At 33.8% G+C, this 23,688-nt stretch overlaps 1 protein-coding gene across 5 annotated transcripts in view; it reads right to left on the reverse strand.

Annotated features, from left to right (window-relative positions):
* Window positions 1-11,515: 11,515 nt before the first annotated feature.
* The window catches only part of UBE2E3 (ubiquitin conjugating enzyme E2 E3), a 99,814-nt gene continuing 87,641 nt past the window's right edge, over window positions 11,516-23,688 (reverse strand). For all 5 annotated transcript variants that reach the window (XM_031960377.1, XM_031960378.1, XM_031960374.1 and 2 more), the window contains exons 4-6: window positions 16,578-16,710; window positions 13,403-13,550; window positions 11,516-12,162 (exon numbers count right to left, since the gene is read on the reverse strand). In XM_031960377.1, the coding sequence (XP_031816237.1) occupies window positions 12,065-12,162; window positions 13,403-13,550; window positions 16,578-16,710 (379 nt within the window). In that variant the 3' untranslated portion in view covers window positions 11,516-12,064. The remainder of the gene's footprint in view (window positions 12,163-13,402; window positions 13,551-16,577; window positions 16,711-23,688) is intronic.

The following is a 23,688-nucleotide window of genomic DNA, read 5'->3' on the forward strand; positions in this document are numbered from 1 at the left end:
CAGGAATATCTGAGCTCAAAATCGGACTCACATACTCTCTAGGTGGCAGAGGACTGAGCACAGGGTTTGGAATCAAGAAGATGAGTCTTTCCCAATTCAAATCTGGCCTCAGGCACTTAGTAGCAGTGGTATCCTAGCTAAATCAGTTAATACTGTTTGCTTCAATTCCTCTTCAGTAAAATGAGATGCAGAAGGAAATGGCAAATCATTCTATTATCTCTGCCAAGAAAACCCCAACGGGGATCCCAGAGTTGGACAAGAGGACCACCACCACCACCACCACCACCTCCACTACTCGTGACACTGGGCAAGTCACTTTACTTGTCTGCTTTTTCCTCAACTGTAAATGGAGATATAAATAAAGTTACCTACCTTTCAGGGTTGTTCTGAGGGTGAAACAAGATTATCTGGAAAGCTCTTAACAGGGTTATTTCCCAGGGTTCCCAATCTAGGAGACATCCTCAATTCTTTCTCAATTTCACCAGTTTTTGCAGTTACAGGGAAACACCCACCCTGGAACAATGGCAGAGTTGACTAAAGTGAGGGAAGGGGTGCGGCAAAAGCACGCATATCTGCAGCAGTGAAGGGTTTGGCAAGGGCTTATTCTTTTACAGGAGGCAATCACTAATCAGGAGAGTAGGAATCTCATCATGGAAATTCACAGATTTAGATGTGCAGTAATCTAGTCCAACCATCTCATTTTACAGATGAAAAGACTGAGGCTGAGATAGGTTAAATGACTTGTGATAAGAGAGTAATCTGCAGAGGTAGGATCTGAACTAAGATCCAGTTGGCTGAACCATGCTGCTGACCGTGCCTTATGTTGTGTGATTCTTGTTCTGTAGGAACTGCCTTTTACAGTCTCCTGGTTTATTCCATCCTCTCAACATGTTGTTCCAATGGCCTGACTACTAACTACTAGAGAAACTTTTAATAAGGTTCAGTGCTATACTGGAAGAAACTGGGTTTTCCAGGATTATGGAAACCAAATGAGGGAAATGAAATTAATGTCAGTTAGTCAATAAGCATTTAATGAAATGTTTATTATGTTAAATGCCAGCCACTGTGTTGAGACTTCAGAATACAAAGAAAAGTGAAAACTGAGTTCTAGTCTTCAATGAATGAATGAGAAAAACTTAAGGGCTTACTATGTTCAAAATACTGTTCACCAAATGGCAGGGATACAAATAGAAAAAAAAGTGCCTGCTCTCAAGGAGCTCACATTCTAAAAGGGGAGAAAACATGTGGAAAATTTCAGCTGCAAGTCAGATGAAAAAGTCTCACGATCCTTAGAATGAAACAGACAGCAGTTGGCAATGCCTCTTTAATGTCATTCTGTTGATAAAAATCCTATCAGTTTTTGATGTTGAACTATTCAACAATGCCAAGGATTTTGGCAGGAAGAACTCCATTCTGACTCTTCAACAGATGTGGTTCTAGGCTCTGCAAGAGCAGTGGGCAAGCTGTATCTAGTTAGAAGATGCTTCCTAGGATTATGGCTGGACTGCAAGCACTATTTATTTCAAAGGTTATTGGGATCAGGGTCCTGAGCTCTCCAAATGGGTCTGAAAGTAAATGGCAGTCAAGGTGGTAGTCTAGGTTTGATTGTTCTGGTACAGGCTGCCACAAAAAGCTAACAGTACAATGGGGGATGCTGTAAGATATATACAGTGTAAATGGGAAGTCATCTCATTGGGGGAGGAGAGGAGAGAGAGACAGAGAGAGAAAGAGAGAGAGAGAGAAACCTGGAAATTCTAGAAAAAGTTAAGGAGGATAGAAAAGTCCAGGAATGGGAAATAGTGTTTGCAAAGACATGGAAAAACAGCAAAGAGGACCAATGTCCCTAGATTGTAGACTCACAGGGGTCCTCAAACTACTGTCCGTGGGCCAGATGCGGCAGCTGAGGAAGATTATCCCCCTCACCCAGAGCTATGAAGTTTCTTTATTTAAAGGTTCACAAAGAACGAATCCAACCATTTTGGAGAGTAGTTTGGAACTATGCTCAAAAAGTTATCAAACTGTGCATACCCTTTGATCCAGCAGTGTTACTACTGGGATTATATCCCAAAGAGATTATAAAGAAGGGAAAGGGACCTGTATGTGCACGAATGTTTGTGGCAGCCCTTTTTGTAGTGGCTAGAAACTGGAAACTGAATGGATGTCCATCAGTTGGAGAATGGCTGAATAAATTGTGGTATATGAAAATTATGGAATATTACTGTTCTGTAAGAAATGACCAACAGGATGATTTCAGAAAGGCCTGGAGAGACTTACACGAACTGATGCTAAGTGAAATGAGCAGGACCAGGAGATCATTATATACTTCAACAACAATACTAGACGATGACTAGTCCTGATGGATCAGGCCATCCTCAGCAACGAGATCAACCAAATCATTTCTAATGGAGCAGTAATGAACTGAACTAGCTATGCCCAGAAAAAGAACTCTGGGAGATGACTAAAAACCACTACATTGAATTCCCAGTCCCTATATTTATGCACACCTGCATCTTTGATTTCCTTCACAAGCTAATTGTACAATAATTCAGAGTCTGATTCTTTTTGTACAGCAAAATAATGTTGTGGTCATGTATACTTATTGTGTATCTAAGTTATATTTTAATATATTTAACATCTACTGGTCATCCTGCCATTTAGGGGAGGGGGTGGGGGGGTGGGGTAAGAGGTGATAAATTGGAACAAGAGGTTTGGCAATTGTTAATGCTGTAAAGTTACCCATGTATATATATCCTGTAAATTAAAGGCTATTAAATTAAAAAAAAAAAAAAAAAAAAAAAAATAAAGGTTCACAAAACAAAGTTTTGTTTTTACTATAGTCTGGCTCTCCAACAATCTGAGGGTCAGTGAACTGGCCCCCTATTTAAAAAGTTTGAGGACCCCTATAAATGTAGAGTATGTAAATGGGAGTAAAACATAAGATTGAAAAGTTAGAAAGAGGTCAGATAGTAAAGGCTAAAAACCAAAGAGAATTTACATTTGATATTGAACATAAGGGAGCCACTACAATTTATTGGGTAGAGGAGTGGCAAGGTCAGAGCTACACTTTAGGAAGGTCATTTTGGCGGCTGCAGAACAGAGACCAAGCAGAGGGTCCTGCAAAAGTCTGGGCAAGCTGTGATGAGAGTTTTTCCCAAGTTATTACAAGTGGAGAGGAAGGGCATGGAGAAAAAAATGTTAAGATCCAGCAAGAATGGATATGTGGAATGAATAAGGGAGTGAGAATTTGTGGAGGATACTTAAGACTCACAAGTTTTGTGAGTCTAAATGACTAGGATAGGGGGTTTCTAGGCAGTAAGGAAGTTTGGGTTATAAAGGAACTGTCTTAGGTTGGTGAGTTTGGGATGTCTATAGGTTTTTAAAATAAAAAGCTTCAGCTTAAGTCCCACTTTCTATAAGAAGACTTTTGTGTTATGCCTTAATGCAAGTCATCTTTCCCATAGATTTTCTCCAATTTATCTTGTATTTAGTTTGTTTGGATGCTGTCTCCTTTGTTAGAATAGAAGCTCCTTGACAGTAGGAACTCTCTTTGCTTTTTTTGTAGCTCCAGTGCTTAATACAGTGCCTGTCATTTAGTAGGCACTTAATAAAAACTAGCTTACTGACTTAAGAGTTTGTAGGTTTTGACATTCTATATCTATACACAAGCACATTTTCCATGCCTAGATAACCCTCCAGTTACATTGTTGCTGACAAATTCACCACATACATGAATAGGACAGTAATCCAAATTCTGGATTTGAAACCAGACACCCTTAGTCTGCATACTGGCTAACTAGCTATATGACCAGCAAATTATTTTATAAAAATAATAGCTAATATTTATATAGTTTTATTTATAATAACAAAGTAACTTAGGCAAATAATTTTATTATAATAGCTAATATTTATGCTTTAAAATTTTTTCAATGCTTTATGTGTTAGCTCATCTGATTTCACTTAACTTCCAGGGGCTCAATTTCATTTGTAAAATGAGATAAGGATATTAAGAAATTAGGGGTCATGATGATCTCTCAGTTCCATCCATATCCCTTTCATGTAAAGTCCAAAAAGAGAATGCATAGAGGTATAATTATATATAATAATGGAAAAAACACTGGATTTGGCATCAAGAACTGGACTGAATTTCCAACTATGTGATCAAAAAATTTTAAATGTACAGACCTCAAATTTCTTCATCTGGGAAAATAGGGCATGAAGCAACAGTGGCATTGGGACTTAGGAAATGGTTTTACCCAATGCTCTTCAGTTTCCAAAGGGCTCTCAGTTGCCTGGAGAATCGCATTTGTGGCTGAGAATGGGGGTACACATCTATATTCCTTGCTATTGGAAGGCTGAAGTTGGTGGATCCCTTGAGTTCTGAAAGACTGAAGTTCTGGGAAACAGTTGTGTTAACAGAATGCCTACATTAAATCCAGCGTCAATATGGTAAGTCCTCAGGAACACCACGTTTCCTAAAGAAGAGTGAACCAATCCATTGGTCAAAATTTCCCTCTGTATTAGTAGTAAGGATTGGATCTGGGTAGCTGGAAAAGATAAAGCAGACCTAGTCTGGGGAGGGAAAAGGGGGGGTGGCGCATGGAGATGAAGAAAAAAATCTTATTTGTGAACCACTGATGAAAAGAAACGAGTTATTCACAATCTCATAGCTTTAAGACAGTCAGCAATGAACAAAAGCAATACCATACATTATAAAGCATTGTGTTTCAAAAATTTCAATCAGAGTTTGGGATTCATGTCCTGAATTGCCCTGAAAAAAGAAGATATGAATCACCACCCTGAACGGTTCAACTTTATGATAAAATTCTGGTCACTAATCCTTATTTCTACTCCTTGTAGTAGAATGACCAAGAGATATGAAGCTAGCTCAATTTACCGAGGAAGTTGTTCCTTCTGTTTAACATCTTAAAAACCAACATACAGGGGCAGCTAGGTGGCGCAGTGTATAGAACACCAGCCCTGAAGTCAGGAAGAGCTGAGTTCAAATGTGATCTTAGACACATAACACTTCCTAGCTGTGTGATCTTGGACAAATCACTTAACCTCAATTGCCTCAGCAAAAAAAAAAAAAAAAAATCATACAAAAATTCTTACTACAAAATATGAAGGAAATTTATTTAATCAACTAAGTTCTAAAATTCTATACCAAGAAAATGTTTTATAATAAATATCTTAAATATTAAAATAACTTGATTTTTTCCCAAGATAGTTTCAGTCACATGTGTAATACAGGTAAATCAGTTAAGTTCTAAAATATTAAAGCCATTGTCTTGTTGGGGGAAAGAGGTATTTGTCATAAACTAAAGTCTCTTTCACCTCTAAATCTATTAACCTAAGATCATAGAAACATTGTCAAAGCTGCTAACTTAAACATGAGGGTAAAACTTCTTAGAGCATTTGATTATAAGTTGTTATTCTATATTATCAGCTATTTGAGAGCCAAGATTCTTTTTTGCCTTTCTTTGTACCCTTAGAGCTTATCAAAGTGCCTCATATAAACTTTATATTTAATAAATGCTAACTTGAGTTAAAATTTTATAAGTTTTATTAATAAACTTAATATATTGTCATCACACATGCATACACACACAAACAAAATACTTGCACAGAGTTCTAAGTGCCAAATTATGAGTCCAAAGTTCTGCATTACAATCCTAGTTCTTCTTCATAAATAATATCTCTGAGACCTTGATTTATTTCTGCTGACCTCAGTTTCCTCAAATGTCAAATGAGGATAAGAGGGTATTGGTAATTCTAGTCCATTCTGGGTCTTTTCCAGCTCTTGTAGTGCCAATATGTGAATGTCATTTCTAAGACACTTACATATAATTTCTAAGGTGAGACAAACACTGAAATACCAAAATCTTGCAAAAGATTGTACTAAATTGCCCACTTGCCACTGAGTTATTTTGGTTTGAACAGAAGGCTCTCAATTTTAGCACTGCCAAATGTTCCTAGGCACAGAAGCAATACACCATCTGTCCTGAAGTGGGAAGTATATCAATTCATAAAATACTTTGGTGATCCTAACCAAGTATCTTAAACAACCCAATTCTCTGTTGTTTGAAAATCTAACATGGCCATTTACAAAATTAAATGGATCACAACTTTGAAAAACTAGAAACATTCATGGAGGGTGACTGAAAAGCCTTGACTTATATTCTTGTCTCACTCATTACACTACCACTACTTCTCTGAGAAAATATTCACTAGTGATGAATTGGCCAGATGTCCTCAAGTCCTACAGAAATAAGGGCTCTTGTAGGAACCAATAACATATACCCAAATACAATGTTGCCAGGAAAGATCTTAAGTGAATTTTTTGTCACCGGGAGTATTCAAGCAGAAAGGACTGTATGATCACTCATAAGAGCATTTTAGAAGGAATTCATCATGAAATAAATGTCTTCTAAGCCCCTTTCCAATTCTGAACTGCTTTGAAAAGAGTATTGAATTGTTACTTCATTCATTTGCCAAATACTTCATCACCATGTGCAAGGTGAGCATTGTAGAAGGAATTCATCATGAAATAAATGTTTTCTAAGCCCCTTTCCAACTCTGAACTGCTCTGAAAAGAATATTTTGAACTGTTATTTCATTCATTCATTTATTTGCCAAACACTTCATCACTATGTGCAAGATATGATGCTCTAGGACTGTAGGGAAATAAAAAATGAGTAAGAAACAGCCTGTTCTCAAGAGATTTATAATTTACCAAAGCAGATAAAACTACACATAAATGACTGATACAATATAGAAAATGACCAGAATTGTAGCTGTTTGTTAATAAAAGTTATAAAGAAAGTCCTTCAGGGAAAATTGAGATATACCTTAGCAGAATTTGAAATACTACAAATTAAACAACTGAGGTGACTCAGGTGATTGCATTAGTTTTCACAGCTAAGTTTAAGATCACTTTTACCATTGGAAGAATTAGTAAAGTAGCCATCTATATTTCTTTAAACATTCCTTTATGAACATCAAAGCAATTCAAACAATATAGTTTTTGATATTTGTTTCTAGCTGTTACAAAAAATAAAATCAAGGTTCTGTACCCAGGACTAATAACTGAATTATGAAGCCAATTTAATTGTACTGACTTGTCATATAATGTAAGTCAAATTAGAACATATGTATATTGCCTTTCAGTGCTTGACTGCAATAGTTTTTAATAGTCCTAGAAATGCAGTAAATTTGCCAAAATTACACCAATGATAGTTGGACTCAACATAGTTTGAAATATGTAACTTAATTTTAAAAAATTAAGATTCATCCTCCTTAATTTCAGAGTCTTTCTTACATTGCACTACACTGGTATTTTAATTAAACTAGTAGCCTTCATATTAGGAATACAACCCCGTGGTAGCCTAAAAGACTTTTGCTGTCAAACTAAAGTGTAACACAATCATACCTATAATAATCCCTGTATTACCATTAATGTTCCAGAGTATGTCCATTAAGGAAATGATGGAAGCTCTAATAAGCATAGGTAATAAAACAAGAGAATTGTGTATAATATGGTTGCATGATTCCCTTCATTTCTATTAAGAATGGCTGTGCCTACTTGTAACTTTAAAGATTCCAGCATGTTTTTGCTTGCAAAATCACATCAGGAGGCTCTTCCAGGACTGCCAATACAAAACTGGTAAATCAGTCACTTATTCCAAAATGATTTTGAAAGAAATACTGGCTACTCAGCATTTGCATCTTATTAGTTGTTGGAAAGGAAAGGGTGAACTTGGAACAATGAAGGAGGCCATATAAGTGGGTAAAGGATTTACATAATAAAAGGGAGATAAACTGCTTTAAAAATCTGCAGGATTCATTCCAGATTCCTCTCACCCATGACAATAATGTCATGAATTATTTTTTACTTTAAGAAAACGCATTAACAAAATATCCAGTAATTTGTTTAGACATTAAGTAAATGGATTTGTTTACATAATCAATGCAACTATAAAAGCACTGCTAATTGAAAAATGATAATGCATGGTATAATTATCAAAGAATTATCATGTAATTTATTTTTTAATTTGCATTGGTGTAAAAAAAAAATCAATTCATGATGTTCCAGGTCATGTCATTAAAATTCTGTCCAGGGACACAACATAAGTATAGATTAAGTAAGTCTGTATTACATGCCAGCAGCATAATAATTTACTCAGAAATCTGTTAACAGTAGGACTTGTAGTCAAAATTTGTTGTTAAGGGTAGTTATTTTACATTATGATAAACAAGTCAAACATTGACAAAATTAAAATATTAACTCAAGGCCCTATAAATACTTTTAATAACAGAAAATAAATAAAACTTTAAAGTTCCTTATTATAAAGGACAACATATTTACATCTTATTGTAAATGTTAAACTAACATTTAACACACTGATGTATTTGGTAAATATCAGTGATGATATAACACCAGAATACCCTGAAAATCCTATGAAAGAAAATGGTGTTTTTGTTATTGAATATCTTAGTCCACAATACAAAGTCTGTGGATGGATATTTAGCAGTTGGATAAACAAATTAGTGTCATTTTTCAAATATTTATAACAATCTTTACTCAAACCAACATTAATTACCATATAAATTCCATTAAAAGGCACAAAGTTAAAAAAGATAAAAAATTATGGAAATTTATAGCTACATGAGAAATCCACTGAGCTCTCAAATAATTTGCCAAATTAAAAAAAATTTTTTTTAAAAACCTGATACCTGATAACCATGATGTATTTTTATGTAGTTTTCTGATTTTCACTGGAGAAAAGTAAAGATTCTTCATAGTCACTAGAAATAAGTGAGCTTATAATTTTTTAAAAGTTTCTTTTTGAGATATTAAAATAGAACATTAAAAACAAAATGGATTTATTAAAAGAAAAATTAATATACTATAAATTAAGTTTACAGAGAAAAGAGACATATTAGGAAGAAAATTTCAAAGAGCATGTTGGATAAAAATTAGTTGATGATGCTATAAAAACAACGAATATATGGTACTAATTATACCTTTTGCTTAATCCAACCTTAAGTGATGCTTATTAACTGAACAGCTTTATGCAGAGCTATCTGATGTTTGATACCTCTTTCAAAGTTTTACTAAAATGGAAATCTTATAAGCATGTAATATAGTAATAATGTGATTTCACTCATGTTTCACTTTCCTTATAACTAAGGAAATCACAGAATGTTAAGAATTAGAAGCAGTTTAAATACTGACTATTCAATATTCATTTTACAGAGGAAGAAACTGAGGAAGAAAGGGATTAAATTATCTGCCTAAAGTTAGTAGTGGTTTAACCAGGATTAGAATCTAAATCTTTCTTGCTACACCAAGCTACCATTTTAAGGGGACATGTAGACATGAGTGCAGATTCTTCTGTGGTATAATATGAACTCATCATGCTAAGACCATTTTGAGGGATTCTTGACAACTTATAAAAACATCTTTCAAATCTGTGTTTCTAGTTAGTGTGGATAAAATTTACATGATGATAAAACATGACCCAGTTTATCTCTGCCTATATTTGCTGAATGCTAATTTAGGGAGGGCAGAATATCCAAGGAAGAATATGAAATTTTAAAAAGCTAAAGTAGTTAACCAATTAAGTACCTATGTGTTATTTGTAATCTTATCTTGAAATCATTCCTTTCTCACTGAGGGGGATTAAATCCATTATGCTTAACAAGGCTTTAAGAAAAAAATATCAAAAAATCTTTCTAACCTCAAACTTACCTTTATGTCCCATTTTAGCTTGGAAAGTTGCATATGCCAAAGGCATACATAAAATCATGAAATTTTCTATTCTCATACTTCCTGGTAAGTGGGCACATGGATGCCAGTAGTACAGTAGAAAGCAGGAATAGTTAAACATCTAATACAGTTTGGTGAGTGGGGAAAAAAACCAAGTTTTTTTGCTCATAGTGAGCAAGACTTCAAAAGTCTATATTTACCCTGCAAACTACCTAAACTCAAGGATTTTCAGAACTAACTTTGATATACAAGTACAACACAAATTATTTCTTTTTTTAACCCATTTCCTTTAGTAGAGGATTTCCATGAAAGTTAACACAAAAGTATAATTTTATCTTTACACATATTCCTCTCTCAGACTTTTCTATTTTAACAAACTTATTTTACAAGTACAATCAGAGGCACTCAATGCCAGTGTACACAACTAAGGAGCAATTGTTTTCTGACCTTGCATCAATTTTCCCATTAAGAGTTACATAATATGAACTTTATTTATATCAGAGATTTCTAATTTAGAGGTTATATTTAGAAACTAGAAGAGACCTTTATAAAATTATTCTGGGATTCCAACTATGTTATCAAATAATAATACCTCAAAAGTTATCCCAGTCACAAAAAAAGAATTTAATTTCCAATCATGAAAGTTGGATGAAAAATAAAAGATCCCTGTTTACTAATAAATATAACCACAGGATGGGTAGGACTGTGACATTTAAGTACTGATGTGGATTTATTTTTTAAAAGCAGTATTATTATATGCTTCTGCACACTAAGTCTTCAAATCCATTCATAATCATTTTGGGGGGCTTAATTTTGTCATAGGAGTTATTTCTGCTGAAATTAATATTAATAATGTGAATAAATGCACTCTATGAAAACTGGAGTTCAGCAGCAGAATTGAAATTAAAAGGAAGAAAAAGACCCATTCACAACAAACTATATTATTTACCTGAATTGACCAAGGCTGGACAGACATCAACCCAAAAGCAAAAAATCCAAAAGGCAGCAACTTATAGTGGAAAGAGCTCTGGGTTAGGACTTAGAATAAATAAGAAATACTGAATTCTAGCCCTGACTCTGCCACTAACTACTTGTTACAACCTAAGGGTGTCACTTAGAACTTTTGGAACCTCAGTTTCCTCATCTATAAAATGTTTGGACTAGATCATAGATTTCTGCCACACACTGATTTCATTGAGAAGCCTACAACATCCCAAGTAAGCCCTGAATAAGATTAAGATATAATTGGAAAATTTTAATTAAATTGAATAAAAATACAATAAAATCATCAAAAATGTTAATTTCTGGTTTTCTAAGTCAATCTGCAGCCCATGGGGATCCATATGTACAACTGAGTGGTCTGCTTTTCTATTTTGAGCTTGATATCACTGGATGAAATGCTCCCTAATATCCCTTCCAGCTCTGAAATAATGTAATTTATATTACAAGTAACCTGAGTTATCTAAAATGTTTCATTTTTTTTTTTTAGCCTTGCATTCGGGCTTTTTACATGGTCCAGGAGTGTCCAAAGAATCTCCAATAATTATAACTTAAGGTCATTATAACTCAGGGGAGCAAGTTTAAATTTTCAATTAGGTTTACTAAAAATTAAATATTTAAGGTTCTGTAATTAGCACTTAATAGTGTGCCCAGCATTTTAATCTTATCCATAAATATACCAGATATATCTACTGTTGATATATAAATCCCTTCAAACATTAACTTAGAACAGTACGACAAGGAAACTACACCTCCGGGAACATGTTTATTGTGTTCGAGATGATACATTAGGTGCTCGCTCTCTGAGCTACAAAGGGTAAAAGGAAATCCTTTCATTACAAACTGACAAAGGTAAAAGGTAAAACATTTTCCACAACAGCATGTACCACATAATTGGAAATAGATCTGGGTTTAATACAAATGACATAATTTCTAGTCATCTACAAGCTACTTTAATAACTTCATACAGATTATGAATTAGGCTAAAATGCACTATAATATTTGGTAGACTTCAGGAACAGTATCCTTAGTACATCACAAAATACATTTTGATATCCCAAAGAAGCAAGACTTGCAAGTAGGCATTTTAAACATAACTAATCTACAGCTACAAAGTTCTACTCGTGATAGCATTTACCTTTTTGGGCAGTCTCCCAGTCTTCAAAGGATAAAAGCAGAGAGTAGAATCAGTATAACATATACACAGAAGTCCGTATTGTAAAGGCTATAAAGATTTGCTGCACAGTGTAAAGAGGCCTCCTGCTTCTTCACACTGTGCCAAAAAAAAGATGCCATTTATGTTGCATATCTCTTGGTCCACTGTCTGGCTATCCTGTCATGTTCTGCTCTGTTGGTCAAATACTGAGTGGCTATGCTTCCAACCAGAGGATCAGCTGTAAAAAGGGAAGAAAAAGAGATTAGAAAACATATCATCAGGTCTTTAGTGACCAGTATATCATTTTCTCACAGAAAAGGTTATATTTTGCTACAGCTACTTGACAGAATGGCAAGACTTCCCCCCCCCCCAAGACTTATATGTAAAAAAAATAATTGAAATTGCTATATGATTGGCTGATTATTCCCCATAATCCATCCTACCCTCAGCAAGAAAGGGAAAATAACCAACCAACCAACCCAAACCAAAACAACAAAACAAAACAAAATAAAAACAAACAAACAAAAAACCCTCATTAAAAGGTTTCAGGGAGGAGGTATCATTAACATGTCTTTTTTTGTTTCTTAAAAGACTAATGCTCTGATATATATTATTAATAATTATGAGAACAGTAAACATTATTTTGTTATTGGACTTTATATTCACCTTCTAAAATAAATGATTATCAGGCATTTCCATCCTCTGAGATGACATTTATTTTTTGCAATTTTGTTTCAAGGGCCCTACATAGAACATAAGGTTATGTCCTACAGTTCATTAGGTTACCAATTTCAATCAGCTTTGACAATTATGATGCAACAAATTAAATGGCAATTAGCACAACTGAAACAAATGCTGTCTCAATAGACATATAACAATGTTTAAAAAACAACAACCAGGTGTGATAGTCAGGTACATTTATGTATGGATAAACTTTCAATCTTAACAGTGTTATCCAGAAACTCTTGATATATATAATGTGGTCTGTATTGGAATAACCAAATCATAGATTTTAGAGCATCAAAGGGCCTTACCTTAGAAACTGTTTAGTCCAATTACCTTGCTAGCAGCAATTATTTGTATGTGCTGATTCAGAATAATGTACAATTGACTATTTCTACCAAAAAAGAAATAAGAAACTTCTCCATTCATCTATAAATGGTTAATTTAAAGGAAATGAGGATAGGAGAAGAGAGACACTATTTTAGCCCTCTCACAAGAGAGGAGAATGACAGGCAATGAAGACCAAGAAATTATGGGAAAGCAGAACATTCCAGGATATCAATGGAATCGATTTTTTTAAAATGCTGGCAAACTAATAAATGAAATAAAAATGAAATTTATACTAATGTCTTCTCATTATTTCTTCTGTTCATCAGCAGCTGCTTACTTTTCATTCCACATTTAAGATGACTAGGGAAAGACACTGAGTTTGGTTGTTTGAGAGTATTACTTTATGGTTGTTAGGATTTACTTACCAGGGTTGCAATCTGTCAAGAGGGAACAAATAGACAGCAAAACCTTTGAAATAGTCAGAGCAGGGCTCCAGTTGTCTTTAAGGATATCCAGACAGATGACTCCCTGACTGTTGATGTTGCAGTGATAAATTCTGGTACGGAAAGTAACCTAAAGGTAGTTAACAGTAAAATGGAATTAAAATTCATCCTTTATAATAGAAACCTCAAACTGTAGCTTATTAGCAATAATAAAGAAAAGCATTATCACAAAGATTTCACAGAGATGTCTACAAACAGGAGAAAATTCACCTGGAGATTCCCTTCTTGATATAAAGCAATTGGTCTACATTATACTAGAAACACAGTTTCTAAATTTGGTAAATTTAGTCATAATATAAGTTGTCCCTTGTAGGGAACACTGAAACAAATAACAGAGAAAGAGGCAGAGAATTGAAACAATTTTTGTAAAGAAACACTGTTTAATGTGTCTATCCCTAACTGCCTCCTTTTAAATTTCCTCATTTTATATGAAAATCATAATGAAGAGTGCTAGAAAGGCAAAAAAATTTCCTTAATTAACAGAACCTGTCTTACCTAAGAAGTCTATTGTTAGGTTAAGTCTTTCAGTAGTAAAAAAAAAAAAAAAAGCACCATCAACTAAGGCAATTCTTGCCACAATGAAGAAACTACCATTGTGGGGTTGGGAGGAATGACTCCAGAAATGGCCACTTCTGCCTACTCCTCCACTTCCACTTCTACTTCCCCATCTACATTCTCTCAGATGACTCCCTCCCATATTAGACTGGAGAGACAGTGAAAAGTAAAGGCAGCTGCAAAAATGGGACAAAGGCAGTCTCTATAAGATGAAGTGGTATCCTTTATAAATAAAGGTGAGGAAAGAAGTGAGAGGGAGATTGCAGAGAATAAGGATTGCCCATGTGCAGAATATGAAAAGTCAACTACAAACAATGACATAAAAGGAAATAATCATTAATCTTGGTTTAAGTAAGATACTGATATACCTGATAATTTATCAATCATTCTAGCAACCAATATTCATTTAATAACTATTGACGAATGTTCTCCAGACATCCAGATGACTCAATGTTGAATGTGGAGTTAGGGAAAACCTCAGATATGGATCACTATTTATCTTAATCCACCAGAGAAGGAAATAATAGTAAACCAGTCTCATATTTTTAGCAAGAAAAACCAATGGAAAATATGCTCTATGGAATCATAAAGAGCTGGACATAACTGAATTACTAAACAACAAAAGTGTTTCTGAATGATAAAAGGGAATGATATTCATAGTTTTGAGGAAATTCCAATACCTTGCTTGAACCGAGATATGTATGGGAAATTCAGTAATGGAGAAAAATGATGTTATCAAATATACAAGAGGAATGGGAGAGTAGCAAGAATTACATTAAATTTTCATCTGCCAGATCAAACTGTTAGAAACACTCAAAATAATGAGGAATTTTACCAAGAGGATTACAGTGACTTAGTAAAAGTTTGAGGGGGAAAATATGACTGTTCTCTAAACAACAAAAAAAAGAGAGACCTTAATAAAGAGTAATAATTAGTGATGATAAGTGTAGTAGAACCAATATAAAATGCACAAAGGAAAGGACTGAAGAATTTAGAACTGGAAAGGTCCAAAGAGATTATGTTGTCCAATCTCCTCATTTCACAGATGGGGAAAATGAAGCCCAGTTACTAGCTTGTTACTAGCTACTAGCTTGTCAAAAGTTATATTGGGTAATATCAGTCAGCATTCTTTCTGCTATATAACACTGCTACCCTTATAGTCCCTTGATGTGGTACTATAATTTTTTTTTTTGGGGGGGGAGGCGAGGGGAAGGAAGTGAGAAATAATAAAGCATTTTTCAAATTCTGATTGCAAGAGTCATTCCTTTCAACAAGGTATTTTTCTTTTTCACTTGTAGGATTTTGTTTAGCAAGAAACTGTTTATTGACCTTTTAACATCAATAACTCAATTTCTACTTGAAGAAACTGAACATGTAGAAATAAATGTCAATAATCCAGTATACTCATAGCCTTATTTTCTTAAGGTCTGGCCTTTTTTATACAGTATAGTACATTTATATTGTACTAGTTTTGAAGGCTAATGGGCAGAAGAATGAAAGCAGTTACCATTTGGGGCTTTCAGTCAATTAGAGATTTTATCCTTGGTAAGACTAGGCTTACTCTCTAAGGTTCAATCTTCCAGGCACATTGTGATAGGGGCTTGTTAGGACCCCAGGAACCTTGTGAGCCGTTTTAGTACTGTTAATTGTATTTTTAAATAGCAAAGACCTATTTCTCCTCCTATACTAACTAAATCAGAGGCAAAAATAAACTTTTTTTTGAAAAATGAAGAACACATACTCTCTATACAGATGTTAAATAGGACAGAAGCAGGGTAAGGAATAAATATCTTAAAGAAATAAATGTCAAGGTAACTGCCTTTATACTATCTCTTAACAATGCTACTGACTTTAAATCATAGATCTAAACCTGGAAGAGACTATTCTCTAATCTTCCCATTCTTTGAAGGCTTGGACATTATTCACATTTAGGCATCACTCAGGAAGCTTTACGCTCTGGCTTACCTGTTTTTGAATCTGGTCTCTCTTCGTACTTTGTACATTGGTTAGATACCAACTAAACTCCATATGCTTTTCCTTTTATGTGAAAAGGGTTCAAAGTTATTCTCTAGTCTTTGTCTACTCTACTCCTAAAATTCAGATGGATATTGATTTTATAGACAACAAGGAAACATGGTTGCTTTTTCCATGAAAATATTTTGCTTAAATAAGATGGAAAACATGCTTATGACTCCACATATATATTTGTTCTGACTTTTCTCATTATGTGCTCTATTAGATTATAAAATTTTAGAAGGCAGGAAACATGTCTCATTTATCTTTGTATCTTTCTCAGTATCAGGCAGAATGACTTGATCCTAGTTTGCTAGATGGATGAATAATGAATGAAGAATGAGTGGTTTGCCAACCCCTTTGTTTCTGTCAGTCACGTCTGCTTCTTTCCTTCAATCCAACCTCAATTTCTATATTGCTCCCTTAAAATATCATTATATAAAACTCAAAATAATCAAATTATTCCATCTATGCTATTTTGAAATAACTTTTTTAAAGAGAAGTGGGCAAATACTTAAAAGACGCTTACCTTTGGTGGTTTAAATGGATAATCTGATGAAAATGTGATATCCAGGAAAAACACACCACCTTCATATACAGAACCTGGTGGTCCAAGTATAGTTGATCTCCATTCATAAATGTTATCACCTTTAGGCCCAGCACTATCAAGAGAGGGAAAAAAAAAATATCAGTACAGTGTACTTCTTAAAAGTACTCACACATTTTGGGTAAATTGGCATTTTGAAGGGTTAAAAAAACCTAGATTACTTTAAAGGAAATAAATTTGTTATCCTCTGATGCCTGTCTTCTTCAACAAATATATTTCTATTCAAAATGAATGTAACTCAGTACACAAAAAATCCAATCATATTTTTATATTGTTCACGATGCTTTAGAGATGAATACAGATTGCTAAAGAATGCTGGAGTTAATATAACTGATACTATTGACTGATATATCACCCACCCATATTTCCTAGGGATCTTTAAATCACTCATTATTTTGACTTTCTGAGTATGGCTGCATCTATGTGCATTCAGGACTTTGGAATCACAGATAACTTAAAAGCTGAAGAGATTTTAGAGACAAGCTTGTCCAACTTCTTCTCTTTCAGAAACAGGAAAACTGAGGTCGAGAAAGGTAAAGCAATTTATCTAAGTTTTAAATATATATGTTCGTATGTATGCATGCATACATGTATAGTGCTAAACACACAAACACATACACACATGATTTTAAAATAAGTGATAAATAGTTATAGTATTAAGCCATATTAATAACTACTGTCCCAAAGGCAAAATATCTGAAAAATTAGATCAATGTTAAAATCACTTGGATATATCTTGACTGATTTTTAATAAAAATGTAAAATGTAAATTATATGTAGTGGATTTATGGGAGAAAGGTGATGCTAATATTAAAATGAGATGAGCAAAGAAGGGTGCCGAATATTTTATGGCAAGTATATATATGCACACTCATGAATGAGTAACTGAATATAGGTCAGCTTGAATTATAAATATTTAAGAAAAAAGTTTTGTTTTTTTAATCTCAATGTTTACAGTAACTACTATCAACTACAAATTCTTAGCCAACTAGCACATTATAAGTTAGGTAGTAGTTCTGCATAAGCTTTCCAGATAACTGAAACTTACCCATTTAAGGTTCAAGATTTTTCTTAAAAAATCAAATCAAAAAAACTCACACTTCTATGCCTTCTTAAAAAGAGTAGCATGAACACAAATTACTTTTTTTCCCCCTTGAAAGTCTTCATAATGAACCCTAATGAATTTTTAAGCATTAAATTTATTGGAAGCAGCATTGATGAAATGGAAAGACTAACTTTTCTCATCAGAAGGCCTGGGTTTAAATCACAAGTCACTCAATAGCTACAGTTACAATATTCTGTGGCTCTATATAATTGCTTGCTATGGTTGGTATTGCTAACTTAATTGATTTTATAAAATTGTATGGTTAAGAACCCAAGTGTTGCTTCACCTTTCCTACAAAGTATTGCCTACAAGCTTTATCATTTTTGTTCACTTTTGAGTTCACAGTTGTGTTTGAATAATGAAAGTTACTTGTGGCTTGTTACAGAGTACAGCAAGCTGTTGACAAGCCTAAATTCTGCCAGGACTACTTTAATGAACAAATACCCCACATACAGATACACATACACACACAGACTTTTAATTTTAAAAAAATAATTTGCTCTCTTGGGCAATTAAACAAGTTTCCTTCAAGCTTGACTGCAATATTAATTTACTTGGTACGCTCATTCTTCAATGACAATGAAAAAACAAACTATATTAATTCAGAACATACGATAATATATATATATATATAATTTTTTTGAACTTCAAGGATCTCTAGTACATCTCTCTTTTCTCTATGTAAAGTGTTATGCCTAGGGTCTAACCTGTAATAATTAAGACTGGGATTTGAACTCGGATATGAATGAAATCCAGCAGAGCCTCCTATATACCACAATAGTGGAATGAACCCACTTTGCTTACAAAAATATCAACAGGGGCTAATGCCAACAGCAGGGAAAAATCAATGAGAAAAATTCATTAATTAGCATCCTCCTTATATTTTCATTATCTGAAATCAAGCTATTTTGTGAATGGAATCACTATTCTTTTATTTCTTTCTGCCAAATGTGTTATGGATCAATCTTAAAAGTTTTTTTGTTATTTAGTTCTTAAGCTCCTTTTAAATTCCATTCATATTTTCTACACTGATGTAACTAATAATAATAAATAAATAAATAACCATATGAGATAGGTAAATAAAGTTCAAAAACAATGACAAATTTGAACTTGGGAATTTTCAGTGAACAGCTGCTCCTACTGTTGAATAGTGACATTATTTGAAACACTAACAATAGCACAATGACTAATATCTTAGTGTAATCCATTTTCTCATTGCTTGAAAACTGATTGGGTATAATTACTCTTTGCCAGGGACCATAAACACTATTCATTTCTAACAGAGGCAACCATGGCAAAGAAATTTTAAGCATTAAATTTATTGAAAGCAGCAGTGATGAAATGGAAAAGACTAGTTTTTCTAATCAGAAAGTCTGGGTTTAAACCACAAGTCACTTACTAGCTATGGTTACAATATGGGGATAGGGTTGGTCTGATGATCAAATGAGATTAGAGCTACAAAATATTCTGTAAACCACCAAGCTATGTAAAAACTAGTTATTATTATTATTAATTTTTTCTACAAAGACACTTCATTTTCCTACCTTTAGACTTTCTATCTTACCAATTTTTTGGTCTGATGTTAAGCCAAAAACAATTTATCACTAGCAATTTTATTTTACTCCCCATGAAAAATAAACTGATTTTTTTTAAATGTGTAAATACACCTAATATGCTATGCATGGTCTTCTGAATTGATGTAGCCATTGTGCAAAGCATTTTGGGACTCTGCCCAGCATCACTAAACTTCATAACCATTTACCCAGTGTTCCACTACTAACCACATACTCCAAAATTACCAATTAGATAGACATGAAAACATATCAGTTCCTTTGTACCAGAAAAACAACTGGACACATAGGGAAACGCCCATATATTAAGAAATAGCTAAACATTATGTTATATGAATGTTATAAAATATTATTATACTATAAAAATGATGGAATAAATGATTTAGATGAAATGGATCTCGCGATAATCTAAATGAACTGATAACAATCAATGCAAGCACAATCAAGAGAACTTCTCACTGGTGTATAGTAACAACATTAAAAAACTCCCAAACTTTTGAAAAGCCTTGAAAACTCTGATCAGTACAGATAACAAATCCAGAGGATCAAAGATATCCTGAAAAAAGGTAATAGGACTCAATGTAGATGAAAGGTGCATTTTTGGACACAGTCCAATGAAAAAAGATCTTCTTTTGTTTGACTTGTTTTTGTTTAGCTGGGGATGAGGAATATAAAAAAAAAGAAAGAAAGAAAGAAAGAAAATGAAAATTCTTGCTAATTAAAATTTTAATGAGTTGGATTGAATTTTAGTAGAATGAATAAGAAAATCTTCAAATCAATAAATTCTCTCATATAATTCTTATTGATAAACGTCAGTGAATATTCCCATCTTCCTACTATACACAGGTAACATTTTGCAAACAAAAAGACATTACTATACTAATTTCATTCCACAAGGACAGTAAAAGCTTACTAACAGGAATAAACATATTACATTGACATAAATTCTTAGGTCTTACATACCTTAATTAGAATTTAATTTTAAACAGAGTTAATTTTAAAGATCAGCAACCATTGAAATAAAGACAATTTTCTCTTTCTAATAGCCCAGTATGATCCCTATTTAATCTGGATTATTCATTTTTCTCCTCCTACTTACTGAAGGTTAGTTATCCTCCCAAAACTCCTAATTCAGTATTTTCTATGCCCTTTCCTTTTCTGAAATCAAATTTTCAAATATTCGAAACTCTAGTCCCTTGTAACAGCTTCCAATTCATAGAGAATACATTATAGAACAAGTAAATGTTTCTAAAGTAAAGAAAAATCAGAGTTTTTGAAATAAAGTCAATTTACAACTAAAAATTAAGTATGTCACAAAAGTATATTTATAAGTCAAGTTCCTGCTCCCAACAGCAACAGTCTGCCCCCAAATCATAAATATGGTGAAAGATTTGAGTCATAGCTATAAATATTTACTCAACTATGAATGGAAAGAAGGAAAGTACCTTGGAATGGAGAAACACAAAGAAAGAATGAGCTAAAAACATGAAAACTGGCCAAGAGAGAATGGGATGGAGATTCTTTTGAACTTCTAGAGGAGTTAGAAGTGCTGCCCTAATATTTAAGGAAATAAAACCATGGTATGGTTTGGAAATTAGAAAAACTGGGTTCTATTTCCTTCTTTACCATTAACTTGAACAAGTCCTTTCTACTCCAGATTTTGATTAAAAAAAAAAAAAAAGGATAGACTGGACTTCCAACTCCAACTCTTGAGAAATTTCTTTAAAATGGCTTGCCATCCAGAAAGTCAAATCAAGTAGAGTTAGGAGAGGGGAGGAAAAGAGGAAGAAAGAGAGGAGAGGAGTTGAGAGAGACAAAGAGGGAGAAAGAAAGAAGATAGAAAAGCACTCCCAGAGGTAATACTAATTAAAAAGAAGGAAGGAAGAGAGGAAGAGAGAATGGATGGATGGATGGATGGAAGGAAGGAAGGAAGGAAGGAAGGAAGGAAAGAAGGAAGGAAGGAAGGAAGGAAGGGAGGGAGGGAGGGAGGGAGGGAGGGAGGAAGGGAGGAAGGAGCAAGTCCTAAGGAACGTATATAAATTAGACATTTTTATGTCTGGGAAAGTTACAATTGTCATCTTTTTGTGTTTAATGAATCCTGCCTATTCTCTAAAGAAGCTTCCATCTTTTGTTCCCTTCACTAAGACTAGGTTTTTTCCATGTCTATTAATAAATAGAGTCCTAGGTGGTATACAGAGTATAAGTGGAAGGAAGGAAAAAAGGAGGAAGAGAGGGAAAGAAGAACAATGTGGAGGAGAGGGGAGGGGAGGAAGAGAGAGACAGAGACAGAGAGACTCTGGAAAGAGAGAGACAGAGAATATATAGAGTATATGGAGTACATTAGTATACATTTAAAACTAGAAAGGATTTGAAAAGTCATTCAGGCCACTTGGGATCCAGGGTTGAAGTGATTGCCCAAAATCCCAGAAACAGTATATAGTAGAAATGGGAATTAGACTAGGTACTCTGATACCATGTTTGGCCCACTTTCCTCTATACTACCATACACTTGTCCCGTTGTTGTCCTTTCTACTACTATTTCCAAACTCTTTTTCCACCACCACTTTTGAAGAAATGGTTCCTTAAATTTAGAATAAGCAATACTAAGAAGTCCAGATTATTTGTTGCTTGAACCTGGCTAGAATTTTTCTGCTATTTCCATACTCCCTTCCTGGAAGGTTAGAAAAGGTGAAACTATTTTACTCCCCCCCCCCCCCCCCCCCAAATGTGGTAATTTCAACAAAGGAAATTCAATAACTAGAAAGATAGCTGACACAAGGGAGAAGAAAAAAAAAAACTACTTATTTAAAATACAGCATAATTGCTGTGATACTATTTAGGAGGATAAATAATCCCAGGATATTTTAGTACCCTGTCAATCTCTGGGAAGAAATGTATTTAAGAACAAAAGCAGTTGGATAAACAAGAAAAGTAAAAATCCACACCAAGCTCTGAAATACTTTAAATTCTTAACAAAGATTCTTTTTTTTTTTTTTTTTTAATTTAATAGCCTTTTATTTACAGGTTATATGCATGGGTAACCCTCTTGTTCCAATTTTTCACCTCTTACCCCCCATCCCCTCCCTCAGATGGCAGGATGACCAGTAGATGTTAAGTACATTAAAATATAAATTAGATACACAATAAGTATACATGACCAAACCGTTATTTTGCTGTACAAAAAGAATCAGACTCTGAAATATTGTACAATTAGCTTGTGAAGGAAATCAAAAATGCAGGTGTGCATAAATATAGGGATTGGGAATTCAATGTAATGGTTTTTAGTCATCACCCAGAGTTCTTTCTCTGGGCGTAGCTGGTTCAGTTCATTACTGCTCCATTGGAAATGATTTAGTTGATCTCATTGCTGAGGATGGCCTGGTCCATCAGAACTGGTCATCATATAATATTCCATAATATTAATATACCACACATATACCACATATACCACAATTTATTCAGCCATCCTCCAAGTAATGGGCATCCACTCAGTTTCCAGTTTCTAGCCACTACAAAAAGGGCTGCCACAAACATTCGTGCACATACAGGGTCCCTTTCCCTTCTTTATAATCTCTTTGGGATATAATCCCAGTAGTAACACTGCTGGATCAAAGGGTATGCACAGTTTGATAACTTTTTGAGCATAGTTCCAAACTTCTCTCCAGAATGGTTGGATTCGTTCACAACTCCACCAACAATGCATCAATGTCCCAGTTTTCCAGCATCCCCTCCAACAATCATCATTATTTTTTCCTGTCATTTTAGCCAATCTGACAGGTGTGTAGTGGTATCTTAGAGTTGTCTTAATTTGCATTTCTCTGATTAATAATGACTTGGAGCATCTTTTCATATAACTAGAAATAGTTTCAATTTCTTCATCTGAGAATCGTCTGTTCATATCCTTTGACCATTTTTTCAATTGGAGAATGGCTTGATTTTTTATGAATTAGAGTTAATTCTCTATATATTTTGGAAATGAAGCTTAACAAAGATTCTAACTAGTATTATACTGCAACCCAAATTTCTACATAGCAATTCAATTTCAGAATTACTTATATTAATGTTATTTTATTGTGTAAGCACTACATTTTTTTTTACTTCAATGTGGTTATATCAACTCTTTTCCTAAATATGTGAATGAGATTCAATCTGACTAATGAACCAACTAACTAAAACAAGTTTTTTTTCAGTACTATGAATCAGTCACAATTAAATCAGATTACATGATTTTGTCTTTGCCAAACTACAAAGAAACCCTTCAGTGACCCAGAAGACAAGAGTACTGATTAAAATAAATATAGTGAGTAGATAGTCTCTATTAAAAATGATTTTTATTCACATTAATAATACATTTTCA

The sequence above is a fragment of the Sarcophilus harrisii genome, chromosome 3 (assembly GCF_902635505.1).
Source record: "Sarcophilus harrisii chromosome 3, mSarHar1.11, whole genome shotgun sequence".
Lineage (NCBI taxonomy): Eukaryota > Metazoa > Chordata > Mammalia > Dasyuromorphia > Dasyuridae > Sarcophilus > Sarcophilus harrisii.